The sequence below is a fragment of the Lynx canadensis genome, chromosome D4 (assembly GCF_007474595.2).
Source record: "Lynx canadensis isolate LIC74 chromosome D4, mLynCan4.pri.v2, whole genome shotgun sequence".
NCBI classification, from domain to species: Eukaryota; Metazoa; Chordata; class Mammalia; order Carnivora; family Felidae; genus Lynx; species Lynx canadensis.
Window position 1 is genome coordinate 62234242 of NC_044315.2, and position 20478 is coordinate 62254719.

The window sequence follows — 20478 nt, forward strand, 5'->3', positions numbered from 1 at the left end:
GGCCGGGGCTCTGCAGACCACATTTCCCCCTTTGCCAGCAGGTGCCCTGCTAGAATCCACCCATAGGGGGCAGTAGAGAGAAACTGGAAGCTAGAAGAATGGGATTACACCTTCCTGTTTGCTTACTATTCTTGTTTTGGTTTCCTGTTCCTGTCAGCATCACCCTAGTCAGTCTTCTTCAACACAGCAGTGATAGTTTGTTCCAGTAGTGATGGTTAATTTCTTGCAATTTCTCCAACACTCACAGTACCAGCCCCAGAGCACCAACACCAGTCAAGCAGAGCCCTGCTCAGAGGTCTGAGTTTCCACTCCACAGGGCTCCTCTTCTAGGCTTATAGGTTTTAACAATTCCATCTTCTTCTTTATGTTCCCCTAGTCCTAGAATTGCTGGCTGTCTTCTGCATTTACTACCTCTGTGATACCTCAGTGTTTCCTTTTTGCTTTTTCAATTCTTCAATCCATAGCTAACACATGTGCTCACAAGCCGGGGGGGAGGGGGGGGGCGCAGAGAGAGGGAGAGAGAGAATCCCAAGCAGGCTAGGCATTGTAAGCGCAGAGCCAGAAGCAGGTCTCAACCTCACAAACCGTGAGATCATAATCTGAGCCAAAATCGAGTCCAATGCTCAGTCAAGTGAGCCACCCAAGTGTCCCTAAATTATATTTTAAATCTTTCTGCTTCTCTTCATCTCCACTCCTGCCACCCTAGCTCAAGCCACCATCATTTTTTACTAAGTCTTCTTCAATAGTGTTAGCTGGTCTCCCTGCTTTCATTCTAACCTACTACAGTGCCTTCTCTTCAGAGCAGCTAGAGCAATCTGATTAAAGCACAAGTCAAATACTATCACTCACCTATGTAAAGTCCGTCAGTGTCTTCATCATTGGGCCCTATGTGGCCACTTATACCTGGCCTTCTCTACCTTTCCGACTTACTTGCCTTTATTCGTTGTGCTGCAGCTTCCTAGCCTTCCTTAAACACATAGATTCACTCCTGCCCTTGGACCAACTGTTCTCTTTGCCCAAACTCCTCCCTCTCGAGATCTCTACATTGCTCCCTCTTTCTTTATGATTCAGGTCTCAACTTCAATATCAGCTCCTTAGCAAGGCTTTCCATCACCATCCGTTAAAGTGGTCTCCTAGTCACTCTGCATATCAAGGTACCTTTTAATACTCCCATTATACCATCTGTCACCATCTGACACTTTCTTGCTTATCCATTCCATTTTTATTTTGCTTCTCCTACTAGAACGTAACCTTATGTATTTTGTTCTCTGCTGAATTCCCACCCTTATGTTAATACCCAGCCCATAGCAGGTTCTCAGTAAATGCCTGGGAATCTGTGTTTTTATAGGCATCCTAGGTTTGGTCCATGGATCACTCCTTATGAAAGAAACATTGTTCTAGGCATTATAGAGCCATGATACTTAGGAAGAACTGGCCCAGACCTCTAGGCACTTATGCTGGCAAACTCAGAACTTAAGCAGTGGTGTATTTAAAAAAATTTTTTTTCAACGTTTTTTATTTATTTTTGGGACAGAGAGAGACAGAGCATGAACGGGGGAGGGGCAGAGAGAGAGGGAGACACAGAATCGGAAACAGGCTCCAGGCTCTGGGCCATCAGCCCAGAGCCCGACGCGGGGCTCGAACCCACGGACCGTGAGATCGTGACCTGGCTGAAGTCGGACGCTTAACCGACTGCGCCACCCAGGAGCCCCACAGAGGTGTATTTAAATAGAATTTAAAGAGTAATCCAAAGAGTAATGACATAAGTCAAGTGCTAGAATGAAGTAACATAGGCACAGGTCAGCATAACATGAAACTCATATATAGTCAAAATGACTCTTTCAAATCCCATTTGAAGGCAGACCCCATTCCTTCTCAGGTGTTTTCTCCAATGTTGAAACAAGTTGCTGCTTCTTAAATTGGGCCCTGAGGAAATCAATGGCTTGCATTTGGAGCCATGTTGTATGAAAAATGCACTGAATACAGTGGGATGCACATACCCTCTGTACCACATGGGTATGCAGACCGATGGCAGGAATAGCACGGCTAAGCCACTGAAGGGCTGGTAGATTGACACCTCCCATCACACCAACCCTCAGGGGCAGATGTTTATTGAGTGGGTTGGTGGGCAGAATTGCCTGCCTCGTTTAAATCATTTCTCTTTTGTCATGTTTTTGTTCCCTTCCCCTCTAAGAGGGAGGAAAAGATAATAAAGTAGTAACTGAGGAAAGGAAAGCATTTCAGAGCAACAGGATGGAAAGGAAGAAACCATGAGATGAGAAAGATAGACAGGAAGGGGGGAAATGTGAGTAGTACATATGAATAGAAAGGAAGATTCAAATCTGTAGAAGTGAACAATAGAGAATCCTTAAGATTAAATTGCATTTAGCCAAAATGAAGACATCAAAAGAACAAAAGACACACAGAATAAGAAAAAGGTGACTTTGTTATCAAAGAGTTCTTTGCTTTCTTTTGCTCCCTTTCCAGCATTACATGCCGCGGCCCTTTCTGGCCACGTCAGCACCGTGAAGTTATTGTTGGAAAATAACGCTCAAGTAGATGCCACTGATGTCATGAAGCACACTCCACTTTTCCGAGCCTGTGAGATGGGACACAAAGATGTGATCCAGACACTTATTAAAGGTTAGTTATTGAGAGTGCTCCTACTAAGTCTCTCTCAGAAGGTAGGAATTGTTGCATTCGCTGAAACAGCTTACAGGCAGAGGGCCACCCGGGTGGACAGATGGAGGGAGGAGTGCCCACACGTACGCATACACGCATGCATGCACACATGCATGCGCACCTACACACACACACACACACACACACACACACAGGCGTGCACGCACGCATGCACACACAAGCATCAGGAAACCTGAGGGCCACTCCTAGTTCCACCTGTTGGTAGTTGTGTGATTTTGGAAGAACCACTTCACCTGCCTGATCCTCAGTTTGATTTCGTGTAAACGGAAAATGACTCCTACCCTGACCAACTTACAGGCTTGTTGTAAAAAATCCAAAGCAGATAGTATACAATGCTAAGAGCAAAGCATTTAAGGGACTGCTGTTTTCAGACTCCTTTTTGATCAGTGCTCTCTATGTTCAACGTTTTACTGATATTTTTGCTTTTTCAGGTGGAGCAAGGGTAGATCTAGTGGATCAAGATGGACACTCTCTCCTACATTGGGCAGCATTGGGAGGAAATGCTGATGTTTGCCAGATCTTGATAGAAAATAAGATCAATCCAAATGTGCAAGATTACGCGGGAAGAACTCCTCTGCAGTGCGCTGCCTATGGCGGCTACATCAACTGCATGGCAGTGCTCATGGAAAACAATGCAGACCCTAACATTCAAGACAAAGAGGTAGAAATTCTAAGTCTTTTCTGTATTGTTTCCTCCAAGGTGTTTATTTATTCTTCATTAACTAAAATAAAGTAAAACAACATTTTACCAAGTAAAGAGATCACTTATAAATTTATGTGTTAATTAAAAATGAGTCTTATTTTTCCCTGTTTTCCTTCTAGTTCTTGTCTCTATAGCCATATATAATTTAACAAAGTCATAATACAGAATGGGAATAATTTCATAACTTCTTAAAATAAACATACATGGTATATGTGTATGTATGTGTATACATACATATATGATACTTCATAAACCACATTTTTGTTTTGTTCACTTAAAATTATCACCAGCATTTTCTCCTTTGGTATATAATTTTCCACATAATCATAGATGCTGAATATTCCAAAGTTCTAAGAGCTTTATGTTTCATAACTCATTCAATTCTCACAGCAACTTTCTTTTTTTTTTTTTTCAATATATGAAGTTTACTGTCAAGTTGGTTTCCATACAACACCCAGTGCTCATCCCAAAAGGTGCCCTCCTCAATACCCATCACCCACCCTCCCCTCCCTCCCACCCCCCATCAACCCTCAGTTTGTTCTTAGTTTTTAAGAGTCTCTTATGCTTTGGCTCTCTTTCACAGCAACTTTCTAAAGGAGTTGCTATTATTATTCCCATTTGCAGGGTAGAAAATCGAAGCTCATAGAGCTTAAATAATTACCCTAAGGTGACAACAGGGCCAGGGTTGTTGTGGAGAGTCAGGATCCAAACTATGTTTGTAACCCCAATTTTAAAATTAAATAAGTAACTTCCTATTGCTGGATAGTTTTTCGTGATAGTATAAATCACATTTCATTAATCATCAAAGTGCATTTAACTTTTTTTTAATTGTATCCTTAGAATAATTTCCCCTAAGTGAGATTATTTATTATTGGTATATGAATATGATTCAGCTCTTATATAGTACTGCCGAACTGCTTTCTAACCCATGTGGGTTAATATCCACTTCCCTAGCCATATAGGATTGTATTGACTTCTCTCAGTTTTGCCACTATGGACTTTTTTTGCTAGTTTAATTGCATTAAGTCTTCAAAAATACTGGCATATTATGTTTTTCCAAGCCAGAAAATATAATATCTATTAATTCACTCAATATATATTTATCAGGATTGTTCCTATATGTGAAAGTGACATAATGAAAAATATGTAAAAAATGGTTCTTATACCTATGTTATTAGAAATGCATCTTTTGCAATCTGTAGTATCTTCTACATTTTTTTTTACAAGTTGCTGGTTTCTTACATAAGTAGTGTACCAAGCTACTTTCTGGTGTTTTTAGGTCTTATGTACTGTTTTGGATTATGTGCATATACAGCCATATCATCTGTGAATATCATGCCTTATTGAACTGTAACCTCCAATACAATGTTGAATAGAATTGGTGATAGTTAGCACCCTTAATTCATTCTGGCTTCTCAAGGGGAAAGCTTTAACTATTTCACCATTGGATATGGTGTTTGCTATAGGTTTCCTTGTATTTCTAGTTGCCAAGAATTGGGGTTTTTTATTCACAATTAGCCATTTAATTTTTGTTAGATACTATTTCTGCATCTTTCAACATGTTTTTTTTACCTCTTTGCTGTTTACATGGTGAATTAAAAGGAGTTAGGAAGTAGTTCCTCTTATTCTCCTAAAGAATTTGTGTAATACTGATATTACTTCCTTTTAAATGTTCAGAAAAATTCCCTGGTGAAGCCATCTTATCTAGAGGTATTCTTTGTGTAAAAGGTGTTAATAACTGACTCAGCATCGCTGATAAATACAAGACTATTCAGATTTCTAATTATTTTCTTTTCAGCCACGGTAAGTTGCATTTTTTGAGAAATTGATCCATTTTATTAAAAATATCAAATGTTTTGCATAAGGTTGGTCACATATTCTCTTACCTTTTTTATGACTATAGGACCTATAGTAATTTCCTCTTATTCATTTCATATATTGGTAATGTGTGTTGTCTCTTATCTTTTTAAAAAAATTTTTCCATCTTATTCATCTTTTCAAAGGACTTACTGTCTTTGTTAATTTTCCATATTTGGAGTTATTTACTATTTCATTGGTGTTTACTCTTATCTTTATTATTTCCTGCCATCTACTTTCCTCAGGTTTGATTTACTATTTTTTTAAAGATTCTTTTGGTGAAAGTTTAAATCATTGATTTTTTTTTTTTTTTAGTATTCACTTCCAATATATGTATTTATGCATGATTCTTATTCTAAGCCTGAGTTAGCTTTATCCTGAAAGTTTGGATAAGTTGTACCATCACTGGGGCACCTGGGTGGCTCAGTCAATTGAGCATCCAACTCTTGATTTTTGGCTTAGATCATGATCACAGCGTGGGATTGAGCCCTGCGTCCGTCTCCACTCTGAGCATGGAGCCTGCTTCGGATTCTCTCTCTCTCTCTCTCTCTCTCTCTCTCTCTCTGTCTCACACACACACACACACAAAGTTGCACCATCACTATAATTGGGTTCAAACATTTTCTAATTTCTATTTTGATTATTGTTTGGCCCATAGATCATTTAGAAGCATATTGTTTAATATCTAGGCAGTTTGGCATTTTCTCATTATCTTTCGATTATTGATTATGTTGGTTTCCTCCTGGCTGCTAAAAAAAAATTACCACAAACTTAATGGCTTAGAACAGCGCAAATGTATTATCTTACTGTTCTGGATGTCAGAAGTCCAAAATGGGTCTCATGAGGTAAAAATCAAAGTGTGGGCAAGATTGCATTCCTTTTGAAGGCTCTAGGAAAGAATCTGTTTCCTTAATTTTTCCAGCTTCTAGATGCTGCCCTCCTTCGTTGGCTTGTGGCCCCCTTCCTCCATCCTCAAAGCTAGCAATGACTAGCTGAGTCACCCTCACACTGCATCACTCTGACACTCACCCCCCCATCTCCCTCCTTCAGTTACAAGGACCCGTATGATTACATTGGGCCTGCTCAGATCATCCAGGATAATCTCCCCATCTCAAGTTCAGCTGATTAGCAACCTTAATTCCATCTACAACCTCAATTCCCCCTCTCCAATATCATAACATAGTTACAGATTCCAGAGATTAGGATGTAGACATCTTTGCAAAAGCATGCATTTATTCTGTCTACCACACTGATTTGTAACTTCAGTTCTACTGTGGTCAGAAAGCAATCAGAATAACACAATTATTTTATTTTATTTTATTTTATTTTACTTTACTTTACTTTATTTCAGAATTATTTTAATCCTTCAAAGTCCTTTGAGGCTTTCTTTGTGGCCCAGCCTATGATCGATTTTGGAAACTGTTCTATGTACACTTGAAAAGAATACTAATTGTGTCATAGTTGGATGCAATGTTATATATCACTTAGATCAAAGTTTTTTACTGTATAGTTCAGGTCTTCTATATCTTTACTGCTCTTTTATTTATTTGTTCTATGAGCTATTATAAAGGATGGGTTAAAAATCTCTCACCGTGATTATGGATTTGACCATCTCCCCTTTTAATTTTGTCATTTTTTGTTCTGTATATTTAATAGCTGTGGCATACAGATTTGGGTTGTGATATCTTCCTCTTTGACTTCTTTAAAACTGTGAAATATCCCCCTTGTATCTCTGGCAGTGCTTCATGCCTTCTTTATTTTTCATGGTATTAAATTTTTTTTTAAGAATACAGGTCATTTATTTTGTAGAATCTCACTCAATTGGAGTTTGCCTTATGATTCCTCATAATTAGACTTAAGTTTTACATTTTTGGTTAGAATATTATACAAGTGATATTGAATCCTTCTCGGGGTATCACCTGTAGAAACATATCATTCCTTTTAACTTAGTATTAATTTTGATCACTTGGTTAAGATACCATCCATTTTCTCCACTGTATATTTAATATTTTCCCTTTTCATAATTAAGTATGTGTCCAAAAATACCTACTCCAGATATACCTGATTTTTGTTTATGCTTATAGGGAAGAACAGCTTTGCACTGGTCCTGTAACAACGGATATCTTGATGCCATTAAATTACTGTTAGACTTTGCTGCTTTTCCTAATCAGATGGAAAATAATGAAGAAAGGTAAGCTGTTGATGAAAAGAATGTATTGTTGTTCAACTCACATCCTTTCTGCTATATGAAAAAATCTCTACATAAAAAAATATATTAAAAAAATTTATATAAAAAAAATTTAGATACTAGTTCAGAAGTAATAAGTATACTCATAAAGAAACACCACACTACACTAAGAAATCCTAAACCTAAAGAAAAGTGTTGATTTAGAATCATGGGATTTTAAAATTATTCAGAACTTTAGATATTACTTCTGGCAAGCTCACATTCTACACATGAGGACACTTAGGTTCTTGCGGCTTGTAGCTGGCATAAAGTCAGGGGAGTCCTGACTGACCAGACCTAGGAATTTGGTCAGGACAGTAGAATGTGTCTTATGTTCAAGAAATTTCTCCTGATAAAGAGGTTATTATCAGTTAGTGGACAGAGGTGCCATCATGTGGCATGAAAAATAAGGAGAAGGTGAGAGGATTGAATAATGTAAGATTCACAGAGTTAGGCTGGAGTTATGCCCCAGGGCCCAGGCCCAATAAAAAGGAGCAGACACAGTGAAGTCTAAGCAGGGGACAGTGTTGGCCATCTTGGATCTGGGAAGATTCTGAACATGTGACTTCCACACCTGAGCTCTGCCTGGCCAGGTCTGTGTTTTGGAACCATTGTTCACGGATGCTGTAACTGCAGTGCTTCCTGCCATGACACCAGCCCCACCCCCATAACCACTGCCAGTTCTGTGGGAGATTTTGTGGAGAAGGGGGGACTTTTTCTAGGCCACCTGTTTGTGGAGGAGGAAAACTGCTCCTCCTTTCTGGGGTGAACCCCTTCATCCCTCCCACTACTTTCAGAACCCCTCCCCATTAAAGATAGCCTCCGCCTATTATTTTCCAATTTATTTCTTTTCTGAAGTTTGTCTTCTCTGCCTATAAAGCCCTCCTGCTCTCAGCGTGCCTGCACTGTTCCGTTTACCCTTACTCACAGTTCCCGCCTTTGCTGTCTGCCTTCTATCCTCACATTTATGCTGAAACAGTGTCTGAGTGGTCTCTGACAGACTCCTCATTGAGAAATCATATGTTGGTCCCCCTGTCTACTCTCATTGGCCTTTCTGCATCGCCTGGTTCTGCTGACCCCTCTTTTTTACCTTTACTGAGACTATCTTCTCCAAGCTTCTGTGACAGTTTAGTTTCCTGATTCTCTTGCAATTGTGTCTGCTCCTTCTCCATTTATCTTGGCTCCTTTTCCATTTTTTTATTTTTTAAATGTAAACATTCTTCAAGGATTAGATCTTTCCTCTCAGCCCATCTCCACAGAGGCTTCAGTAATCACCTGGGTGCCGGTGAGTTCTAAATCTGTCTTTCAGACTCAGTGTCTCTCCTTGGTTCACACTGTAATTTCCTTTTTATTACCAGCACCATTGTCTAAATCTTGCCCTCTTTGACTCATTCCCGGGACTATCGCAATGCCTCCTTGCTGTTCTGCACCCTTTGAAATTTCCCTCCTTCAGTTCATTTGCTTCCCAAGTAGCCTCCCTAAATCATATTTCTAATATAATTGTTAGTCACGTCATTCCTCCATTCAAATGCAGTCCCATCTAAGAAGATTGTTCTGATCCCCGAGGCAGGTGTTCCAAACAAAGCTCTCCCCCACACTGTGGGTTTGTATAGCACTTAGCACACTTCACTTTATCTGATAATTTTATGTAATCCTTTTTCCGTGTTAGCAGAGAACTCCTGAAGAGAATCGTCATCTCTGTGTTGCTCACAGTACTTTTCAGGAAGTAAGTGCTCAGTAAATAACTGTTGCATTGTTGAGTTGATGCTTTCAGGCTCCCAGTAGCTTCCCCTGCCTCACACCTGCATTAGAAATTTCTGGAATTCTTTAGGGCACCCGGGTGGCTCAGTTGGTTAAGCATCCAACTCTTGGTTTTGGCTCAGGTCATGATCTCGCGGCTTCGTGGATTCAAGCCTCACATCAGGCTCTGCGCTAGCAGTGTGCAGCCTGCTTGAGATTCTCTCTCCCTCTCTCTCTGCCCCTCCCCTACTTGTGCTGTCTCAGTCTCTCTCAAAATACATGAACTTTAAAAAAAAAAAAAAGAAAGAAAGAAAGAAACTCTGGAATTCTTCGAGTACATACAGTATTAGGTAAATCAGACTAGTATGTCTTACTTTGGAAGGGGTTGTATAAAGAACTCACTGTCTCTATTATAGTCAAATGACAACTGCAAAACCAAGAAGACTCGAAGATTTAGGGGTTTGGACATTGAAGGAAGATGGAAAGCCAAGCAGAATCCTCAAGGCTGAGGTTTTGACATGAAAGCAGATATGTGAGAGAGAAGATTTCGCTCTTAGAAATCCCATAAAGGCAAAAGGGAAAGGTTAAGAATCCTAAGGAATTTGTGGTGATTTATTAGATCTATTAGAAAGGATTTATTCTATAACAGTATTTACTGCCTGACTGCTGTTTTCTTAGGAAACAGTAAAAACATTTGTTGTTGTAATTCAGTTCCCATTTTTAGGGGAAGCCTTAAATTTAAGGCCTAAGTAAGAGTATGAATTAAGGTGCTTACTGCCTCCTAGAGTAAACATATGTTAATTACAGACCAAAAGACCGAAGGAAAAATCCTCCTAACTGTACTTGCCAATCTTTAGATGAAAAGAGACAGTGGCAATATCCCAGTCTCCTTTAATGTTTCATCAGCAGTGCACCTTGACGTGCAAATGTCAGAACCCGGCTCTGCCTTTGATGTTTATTGACATTCCAGTTTAGGCCTTCCACTCATCCCATCAGACCATTCCTGCACAGGCAAGGCCAATTGTATCTTGTCTCTTGGCTTTATCTACATTGTTTCTTGACTGGTTACCATCAACGTGGTGCTAATTTTTACTTCTCATGCCCTGACACCAAGCACTTGATGTGCACTGTATAGACATAATTTTTGCCAACTACCGCTGGCCTTCAGTCAATAACTATCTGACAGCCACCCTCCGGCATCGATGGGAATATTCACAGCACTTGAGTGTTTCTAAATTGAATTTGGGGTGAAGAGAGATTCAATAGTAGTAATTTGCAATATGGTCAGTGCCCAAACACTAGGCATAGACTTCGGTCTTAAAATATTTCTGGATGTTTGGACTGTGTTTCCATGAATCAAATATTGACCAAGAATCCTAATTTGAATAAGCCAATTATAAAGAAGGCATTTTTTTAGAAAATTGGGGAAATCTGTGTTTGGAGTGGGTACTAGATTTTGCTAAGGAATTCCTGTTAATTTTGCTGAATACCGTAATGACGTTGTGCTCATGTCCACATTATTTATGGATCAATACCGCAGTGCAGAATGATTAAATAATAGGAGGTCTAGGATTTGCTTTAAAACACTTCAGCAAAAATAGTAAGAAAGGAGTTGGAGGAAGCAAATGTGGCAGAAATCTTGCTAATTGTTAAATTTGGGTAATGAGCATATAAATGGTTATTATGCTATTTTTATGCTTGAAGTTTCTCATAATAAAAATACAGTTTTTCATGCTAAAGATATTTAAAATACAATTTTCCATCCACAAGTGGCCTGAGAGATACAGCAAAGGCAGAGGTTGGGCCTTACTTTCACACACCAGATTTTGATAATCCTGCTTGTATACAGTGTGAAAAAGACACTCCTATTAGTAATTCTAGAAAAGATGATCAAACCTACTAAATGCATACGTAATTTGCACGTTGATTTGAGAAGCAGCTTCATTCTGTACGAGGATTATATTCCAGGACTGATAGATGTGCTGTGGAAGGATTACTGAACAGGCAGTCCTACAGTCTTAGTTCAGGTCTGGGTTCTGCAGGGAACTAGTTACATAACCTTCAGCAAGTTGCTTAAACTTTCTAAATCTATTTACTCATTTATGAAATGAAGCTGTTAAGCCAAAAGACCTCCAAAATTCAGTTTAGCTCTACTGTCATAGAGTTCTTTGACTCTGATAATTTTTTCCATTGGGAGAGAGTACGGTCATGAAAGATATTTTAGAATACATATTGATTACACTTATCTTGATCACTTCATCACTGTATTGTGCACCTGAAACTGAGTACAGTATGTTAACTATACTAGAATTAATTTTTTTTAAATAATAAAATTTTTAAATAGAATATACAGTGAAAAATTTTATGGGGTGCCTGGGTGGCGCAGTCGGTTAAGCGTCCGAATTCAGCCAGGTCACGATCTCGCGGTCCGTGAGTTCGAGCCCCACGTCAGGCTCTGGGCTGATGGCTCGGAGCCTGGAGCCTGTTTCCGATTCTGTGTCTCCCTCTCTCTCTGCCCCTCCCCCGTTCATGCTCTGTCTCTCTCTGTCCCAAAAATAAATAAACGTTGAAAAAAAAAATTAAAAAAAAATTTTTTTTAAGTTCTTCTGAATTTACAAGACGCTACCTACTTATAGATAATGTTTTTAAAGTTTATGTTGGCACCTCTACCATAGGGCCTTCTGGTCCCTGAACAGCGAAGACAGATCAAGATGTCCTAAAAATGAGAGTTTCTTAATTCTAACATACAGACTTCCTTCTGAATTCAGTTTCCTTATAGAAGTGACCAAACCACCCTTTGCTTATACTGAAAAATCTCCTCCATTGACGTCTGACTATGACTGTCAGGTGAATTTTGAAGAGAGAAAATCTCTATAATCACTGGATGATTTTCTGTGTCTAATCATGCATCCATATAATCATCAGTTTTTCCACCTCATAAATCAGCTGATCATTTCTTCCTAACACCTCTGATTGTGTTGGATTAGTAACAGTCTCCCAGAGAGGAATCAGATCAGTAGCAGTCGTTAGGTGGCCATAACTCCTAGCTTGGGTCCTGTGGGAACAATATTGATGACATGTGACCATGGTATCACAAACCCTGATGCAGTGCATGTCCTATAATAATAACAACAACAGCTGACATTTATTAATTGCTTCTTTTATGCCAGGCACAGTGTTATCTTCTTTGGATTTATCATTTCATTTATTCTTCATGCCAAATCTGTAGTGAGGAGAGGTGAGTTGGTTAAGAAGTGACAGTCAGCATTACCATTGTTGGAAGGTAGAGTTGGGATTTTATTTTACTTCAATTTTTGTATTTTTTTGCATTATTTTAATACTTAAAATATGTGTCACTATTAAAAAGTAATCATTTAAAAAACATACCTGCCGAGATAATAACACTGATTAGTTCTAAGGGGGGGGGGGGGGAATATAGATGACTGTTATTTTCTTATGTGTATTTATCCAATTATTTTATATTTCCAGAAATAGAAAGGATATATTTTAAGAAAGGAATTTGCCCAAAATTATACATCTAGAAAGTAGCCAGTTGAGATTCAAATATATAGCTATATGACAATAAAACCCATCTTTTCTAAATAATATACTTATCAAAAAGGTATGCACAGTGTACAGAATTTAAAAGGTATAAAAAGGCATAAAAGGGGCACCTGGGTGGCTCAGTTGGTTAAGCATCCAACTCTTGATTTCGGCTCAGGTCATGATCCCATGGTTTGTGGGTTCGATCCCCGTGTTGGGCTCTGTGCTGACAGCTCAGAGCCTGGAACCTGTTTCAGATTCTGTGTCTCCCTCTCTCTCTGCCCCTCCCCACTCACACTCTGTCTCTCTCTCTCTCTCTCAAAAATAAATAAACATTAAAAATAAATAAATAAAAGGCATAAAAAAGCATTCAGTTAAAACTAAATGTCCCTCCTACCCCTGCCTCTGAGACAACCAGTTTCCTCCCCAGAGATGTCGCTGTCAACCAGTTTCTTGGTAAACTTCTAGAGATATATTTTACATCAATAAGAATACAGGGATATGTTCTCTTTTTTTATTCAAAAGGAGCATGCCATAATACTGTTCTGTTGCTTAATTGTTTTTCTTTTTCTTCATTTAACAAGACATCCTGGACATTGTTCCTTATTTTATTCATATGCCACAGTAATGGCTGCATTATAGAGATGACTTCGTTACACAAATGGCCTGTACTTTATGTAAGCAGTATTCTGTTGATGGATCCTGAGGTTGTTTCCATTCTTTAACTATTTCAAACTGTGCCTCTATGAATATCCTTACATAGAAAGCATCACACACACACACACACACACACACGCACGCACGCACGCACGAGAGCAGGTCACTGGGATATATGCCTGCAAGTGAAATGCCAGAGGACAGATGTGGGAACAATTTTGATAGATACTGCCCAATTGGTCTTTCTGAAAATTAAAGTAGTACATAGGGAGCCTGTCTTTGCATCCTTACCAGCACAGTGTGTTATTAAACTTTCTAATCTTTGCTAACCTGCTCATTGGTTAGCTAACCTAACTCTCCTTGTTAGTCTTAATTTATATTTCTCTTAAATGAGTGAAGCTGCACATATTTTTATATATTTAGGAGCCATCAGTGTTTCCTGTTCTGAGGACTCTCTTTTATCTTTGTTTTTGGTGTTTTTTGCCCTGCAAAATGTTGTTATTTTTATGTAGTTGGATTTGTCAATCTTCTCTTACAGTTTTGAGTTTTGTACTATTTTTATTAGAAAAGACCTTCCCACTCTAATTTTTTAAAAAGTCTTCCCTGGTTTCTTCTAGTACTTCCACAGTTTCTTTTTCTATATTTAGGTCTTTGCTTCATCCAGAACTCATTTTCATGTAAAATCTGATATAAGAATCTTCCTTTTTTTTTCCAGATGGCTATGCAGCTGTCCTAAAACTACTTAATAAATGCTTTCTGATTTAAAGGGCCATCCTCTTCATATACTAAATCTGTCCATTTGGAGATGTATTTTTTATTTCACAAGCATTAACTATCAGTAGTCCCAGGCTTAAACTTATGAGTCCCACAGGAAATTATCTGCAGTACTTTTTCAGATAGGAGCAGGGTATTATTTGGCACATGGGGAAGAAGAAAAGTGATCATGTGTTCCTATAGCCCCCCGGTTTGTGAGCCAGCAAGCAAGACCCAGGAACCATCATGGTCAGTGACACAAAGCACCTGACCCCAGCTCCTGCCTTGTTTTGTCCCCTCAGAAAAAAAAGGAACAGCCCTGGAGTACACAAGATAGCCTTGCCTGAGGAAGAGTCCACATGTCAGAATGAAGTTTCCTTTGCTGCATAATATTGGCAGCTGAACTGTACCTCAGGTTACATGCCAACACTTACAAAATACCTTCCTTCTTCAGGTACACTCCCCTTGACTATGCCTTGCTCGGTGAGCGCCATGAAGTGATCCAGTTCATGTTGGAGCACGGCGCCCTGTCCATCGCAGCCATACAAGACATCGCTGCCTTCAAAATCCAGGCGGTCTACAAAGGGTACAAGGTCAGAAAAGCTTTTCGAGATCGGAAAAATCTCCTCATGAAGCACGAACAGTTGAGAAAAGATGCTGCTGCCAAGTAAGTGAGAGCTGTGGACATTATGTTCTCACAGCCCAGAATCAGGGTGGAAGGGGGCACGGGGCAGGGGGGGTGGGGGGAAGGGGGGCAGTGGCCAGGAAGAGGAATCCAAAGAGGATCAGAAAGAAATAATTTTGATCCCTGTCCCCGTGTCACACCCCACCCCCTTTTGCCCACCAGGCCTGCGGGGCACTGAGGCTACAGGAAAGGACCAAGGCCCAGTCTCTACTTGGTGGCTGGCTGTTCGTCTAGGTTAGCCCCTCTGGTTCGAACCCAGGGACAAACCACTGCCACAGCCACGATGGCAAGGAGTGGGGGGCAGGAGCTTACCTACAGGAAGCTACATAGAGATAACTGCTCCTCCTCCTTCCTTTCCTGCCTTTCCACAGGAAACCAACACCAGTATCTAACCTACTTCATGCGAAGCGTCTAGTTTTGATTTGATTAAAGCGACCAAGTTGTGTGAATAACTTGCCCTCCCCACCTATTCCTTATCAAATCTGTACTAACTCATGTGATGTGTTCACGAAATATTGACCGGGTTCTTACTGTACATACAAAACTCTTGGCTAGAGCCTTTAGAGAAAATAGTGATTTTGCCTCAAGGACCTCACACTATTTTTATAGACTATGTAAAATAGTCATGTGTGCCTATTACATACACAGTGTGATTATTTTACCAAAAGTGATTGATTGTAGATTATGCCTTGGTTTACCTTTTCTTGGATGCCTTTGTTGGGGTGCTTTATTTAGCAGGGGACTATTGCATCAGGAGGTATAGGTCCCCAAACCTCTGATGCGGAAGATAACGGGCAGAATCTTAACTTCCTGGCTGGATCGTGAATGTTTCTAAATCTTGAATCCTTCCATTTCTTGCCCACAAGGGGGAAGTAGGTGTGTAATAAATAATAACTTGAAATAATAATAAAAGGCAGGATAAGCCATTTTAGTGAGAAGTTAAATGCCACTGTGAACTGGGATGCTAACCATAATGGCCTTTGGTAGATGAGATTGACAGGAAGACATCATTTTCTGTGACTGAAGCTACCGCAGTGGTGGCATCCTAGGAAATACTATCTTGCACGGTTCTCTTTATGAGGTTCTCTTCTCTTCGCTTTTGCCAAAGAATCCAGTTTAACCTGAGGCCTCTCCACATGCCTCTTCTTCCATCCTTATTAGGAAATTTCCTTGCATGAGAATGACAACTGCTAAGTAGGTATTACTTAATACACATGGCAAACTATTCTGAGTTGTAAGTTAAATATTCTCTGTAAGGGATGGAATGCTATATTTCCTTCCATCTGATGTTTCCATAAACTCAGGTTTTTATGGGTGAGAATCTGTTTTCAGAATCTGAAGTCACACCTACCTGAATATGTTGGTGGGACTGTACAAAGGCAATGACTTTGTATATCCTCCCCACCCTGCACCCTCCCCCCACCAAAAAAATTAAAAAGAAAAAGGAGTGCATTAGTCCAAACACATTCTACTTCATTAGCATAGAGAGGGGGCCCTGGAGTCCCCAAACGCCCTTTCCAGCAGAATAGAGGGGTTGTAGGGTAACACAGCATCCGTCCTCTGAGCCTCAGTTTTTTCATCTATGAAACATGACAAACTAGACCAGCTGACTTGTAGGCACTCTCCAGTTCTGTGGAACCTCCGCCCCAGTCTTCTCTGTTAATGATCTCAGCCTCTTCCTTCTCTCCTTTGCCTGCAGTGCTGCCTAGTGGCCATATACCCCGGGGGCCAAGAGTTTGGACAGGCACTGCTGAGTCAGCATAGAGCCGAGAACCAAGAATCCATTTTGTCAGAAGATCTCCTATAGAGAGGAAGGGCTTTCACTTCAGGACATGCATAAATAGAGCCTTAGAATATTTTTTTTTCCTAACCAGGCCTTTTGTGACTCCAAGTCCTGAGGGTTTGAAAAGGTAGGGGGATTAATGGACCATCTAGCCCAACCCCCCCCTTCGTTGTTATCCTGGTTGGTTTCACGGCTATGGACAATGGGTCCTCTTTGTTCTTAGTTCTTAGTTTCTGAAGTTCATTTAAAAAACTTTTTTATTACTTTTTTTGAGAGAGAGAGAGGGAGAGCAAGTGGGGGAGGGGCGGAGGGAAAGAGAGAATCTTAAGCAGGCTCCATGCTCAGCACGGAGCCTGACGTAGGGCTCAATCTCACGCCCCTGGGATCATGACCTGACCTGAAATCAAGAGTCATATGCTCAACCAGCTAAGCCCCCCAGCACCCCTGAAGGTCATTTTTAAAAACCTGTTATGTGGGAGCTGTGCTTACTGAGATAATATCTGAAATGGCCCAAACTGGGAAAGTAACCTCTTTCCTTTTTCTCAGTCACAATCTTTCCTCTATTAGGTGTCATTATTGGAAGTAAATAAATTTCTTACAGTCTAACCATCACCTCCTACGGTGCTTGTGGGCATAGGACTCCAAGAGAAATATTTAAAGGGAGAAGAAACTGATTTCATTTGTTTTAATTTTATTTCTCAAAAGTTATTTCTTAAGATCTGAGTCAGTGTTTAACTTTGGATGTGGTTTGGGCTTTAGGGAACAAAAATCAGAATGCTGACTTCAGTCCTCACTGCTACCTCCTCGCTGGCCAAGGTGACCCAGGCACATGGCACCGCCTCAGTCTACCTTTCCCAGCATAGCACATCAGGATGGCACAGATCACCATCCTTAAAGCAACGATGTGAAAAGAACTTATTAAACTTCAAATGACTTCTCACTTACTGATAGAGAAATTGGGAGAGAGCAAAGTTTTATTCATGCTTTCCAAGGCATGTCTTTCAGAAAATACTATTTAAGAAATACCTATAATCCACTTAAAAGCACTTTATAACTCACACTGCACCACCTATGTTGTTGCCAAAAGGAACATTGCTATAATTTACCTGCCATAGCACACAGTTGAATGCACACTAGACAAGACTGTATTTATGTTGATCACTCTTGTCCCCTGAAGCTTCCATTTTGCTGGGTTTTTATTTCACTCTCTAATCCCAGCTCTCTTCTATCTCTCCATCTCTTCCTTCTCACAGCTTTTTAATTATACCATCTCCACACTGAGGTCAGCTCTGCAGACTCGCTCCTTAGACTTCTACTCATGCTATACATTTTTTCCATTGGAAAGGTGTCTACTCATGAAACCTCAGTGACTTCATCTCTGTAGATAGCCCATTAATCTGTCTCACATCCTGACCTCCTGGAACTCTGATTCCACATCATCAGTTGCCTAGTGGGCATTTCCACTTTGCTGTCCTTTTGTGACTTGCCAACACTTTCCATTTTTGTGTCTTGTTGTCACTGTCACTTCAGACTCACTGTGAAACCTACACCTCATCAGCACAGCCTTTCTTCTTGCCTCCTGATTTCCCTGCTAGTGATGCCACCATTGATTCTGTTAATTCCTCTTGAAATGTCCTCTTGCCTCCATTCTCATGTCGCACCATGCTACACGGGCCATTGTTCTTGAATACCATCCATGGTCCTACATAAGACCCTTCATCATTCTGCTTCCGCTTCTATCTCCAAGTCCCATTTCTCTCCATGACTGCCTCCCTCCCACACCCTCACACTTGAGGGCTCCGCCATCCTGAACTTCCCTCACTTCCTCACATTTCCCTTTCCTTAACTTACCATACTCTTTGGGAGACCTGAGCTGCCTTCTGGCTACTCTATGAGATTGCATATGTCTCCTAGAGTTAACATAATCAAGTCCAGTTTGAGTCATCCAGTTCAAACTCTTGTGATGCTGAAGTCCCTTCTAAGGAGGTTGTTCTGTGTCCTCAAAAAAGTCAAGTGACAAAGAATTCAAACAGCACATTCCAGTAGAGCGCAATTCTGTCAGAAGTTCTTTTCTACCTTTTGGTCTTGAGATACCCCTTAAAGCAAAAGAGAAAAGTCTACACCCTTTTCCATAAACCAACTTTCAGATAAAGAAAGTGCTCCTGGCACCCCCACTCCTACCCCAAGTCTCCTTTTCAATTTATAATAGATCCGCTTACTGCCTGCTTCCCTGAACATCTTCAGTCTGGCAATGAGTTTCTCCAGGGTTGATCCATAAGCCCGACTCCTCTGCTCACATTGTCGTCTGACCCATGGGAAATCACTCCTATGATTCCACTCCATTTCATCCCACTTCTCTGAGCCTCAGTTTCTCATTTCCCAAGAAATGAAAAGATTTCTTAATGCAGGATGGGCTCTGGGGCTCCATGAATGCCCTGAAACTGTATGCAACGGTTTGTATATCATGAGCATATGGACATTTTGGGGGAGGAGACCTACATATTTTTATCACAATGTCAAAAAAGTCCATGAGTCACAAAGAGACTTTTAAAAACCATTAGACTAAATGATATCTGAGCTCCCCGCTCCTCTTCTCTAACATTCTATAAGTCAAAGGTCCTAAGACACGTGACATTTTCTTCTTCCCTTGAGAGGAAGTCAGAGACCAGATATTACTCAGACTGTTATTCAGTGACAATGAAGAGACAGAATCGTACAGAAGACCCCATTACATACCACACAACACCAACTGAAAAGGTTAGAGCGGAACCTTTTATGCCTTGTGAGGTAATCAGATTCCTCTCCCTGGAAATATTCCAGCAGAAACTGAATTATCATCTCGCCGGGGTGATATACAAGGAATTTCTTTCAGCTGTATGAAGAGCCAGTCTTTGAGATTTCTTCTGAGTCAAAGATTCTCTGAGACCTGGATTGCATGTCCTCGCTCACGCTCTTATAACCTCTCAGTTCCTTCCCTCTTTCTCATTTGACACCCTTTCTAGGTGTTTTTTTTTTTTCTTCCAGTGTAGTCACTGCCTCCCACATCCGCCATAGTTCCATGTAGATCCCTCCATGTTGGCCCTTATCACATCCAGAAGCCATTATACGCAGAACCATCTGCAGGAGTGAATGGGCCTCATTCCCCCACTAGACTGTCAACTCCTTGGGAACAGGGATTATATTGTGTGTCTCCATATGTCCAGTCTCTTAAAATACCTGAGATTTAATAAGCATTTAATCATAAAATCCTAAATGTTTAATAGCTGCCCCTACAGTGGGTCTGAAACCTTACATGTATCATTTTTCATTCTCGGCCTTAGTGTCCCCCTCAGCCAAGTGGGAAGCTTGGGCCAGATACTCTCTTAGGTCTCCTTCAATTCTGTGGATCTCTGTAAGAGTACCACTTTAATTGTTTGCCCTACTCAGGCAGGAACTATACCATTTATCCTCACAACACACACTGGTGCTTCTGTATCTGTGCCTTTGGCTTCCTAGCTCCCTCGATATTTCTCATAAGCAAATTACCATTTGACAGGTTTATGACAGTTCTTTATTCTGATTCTTAAAAGAAACGTTAAGAGCAAAGGGGGTCACCACTGCATGTATTTGAACATGAAACCACTGTGTCGCTTCCACAGAGGGTTGTGTTTGCCCAGTGCTGAAGAAAGGAAAATTCTGTCAGACACTGCAGAACAGTGAACAGGCTCCTTCCCATTCCAGTGGAGTATTTAGATTTCCATTGCCATGAATGCAGGACCCACAAGAGGTTGGAGAGAGATGATTAAAGCGGCTCTTGTAGGAAAGGGAGTTGTGTGGTTTCATCAATG

The 20478-nt window shown here is 40.5% G+C and overlaps 1 protein-coding gene across 3 annotated transcripts in view; it reads left to right on the plus strand.

Annotated features, from left to right (window-relative positions):
* The window catches only part of INVS (inversin), a 158181-nt gene that overhangs the window by 98285 nt on the left and 39418 nt on the right, over window positions 1-20478 (plus strand). For all 3 annotated transcript variants that reach the window (XM_030294433.2, XM_030294435.2, XM_030294434.2), the window contains exons 9-12: window positions 2488-2643; window positions 3135-3364; window positions 7348-7454; window positions 14638-14850. In XM_030294433.2, the coding sequence (XP_030150293.1) occupies window positions 2488-2643; window positions 3135-3364; window positions 7348-7454; window positions 14638-14850 (706 nt within the window). The remainder of the gene's footprint in view (window positions 1-2487; window positions 2644-3134; window positions 3365-7347; window positions 7455-14637; window positions 14851-20478) is intronic.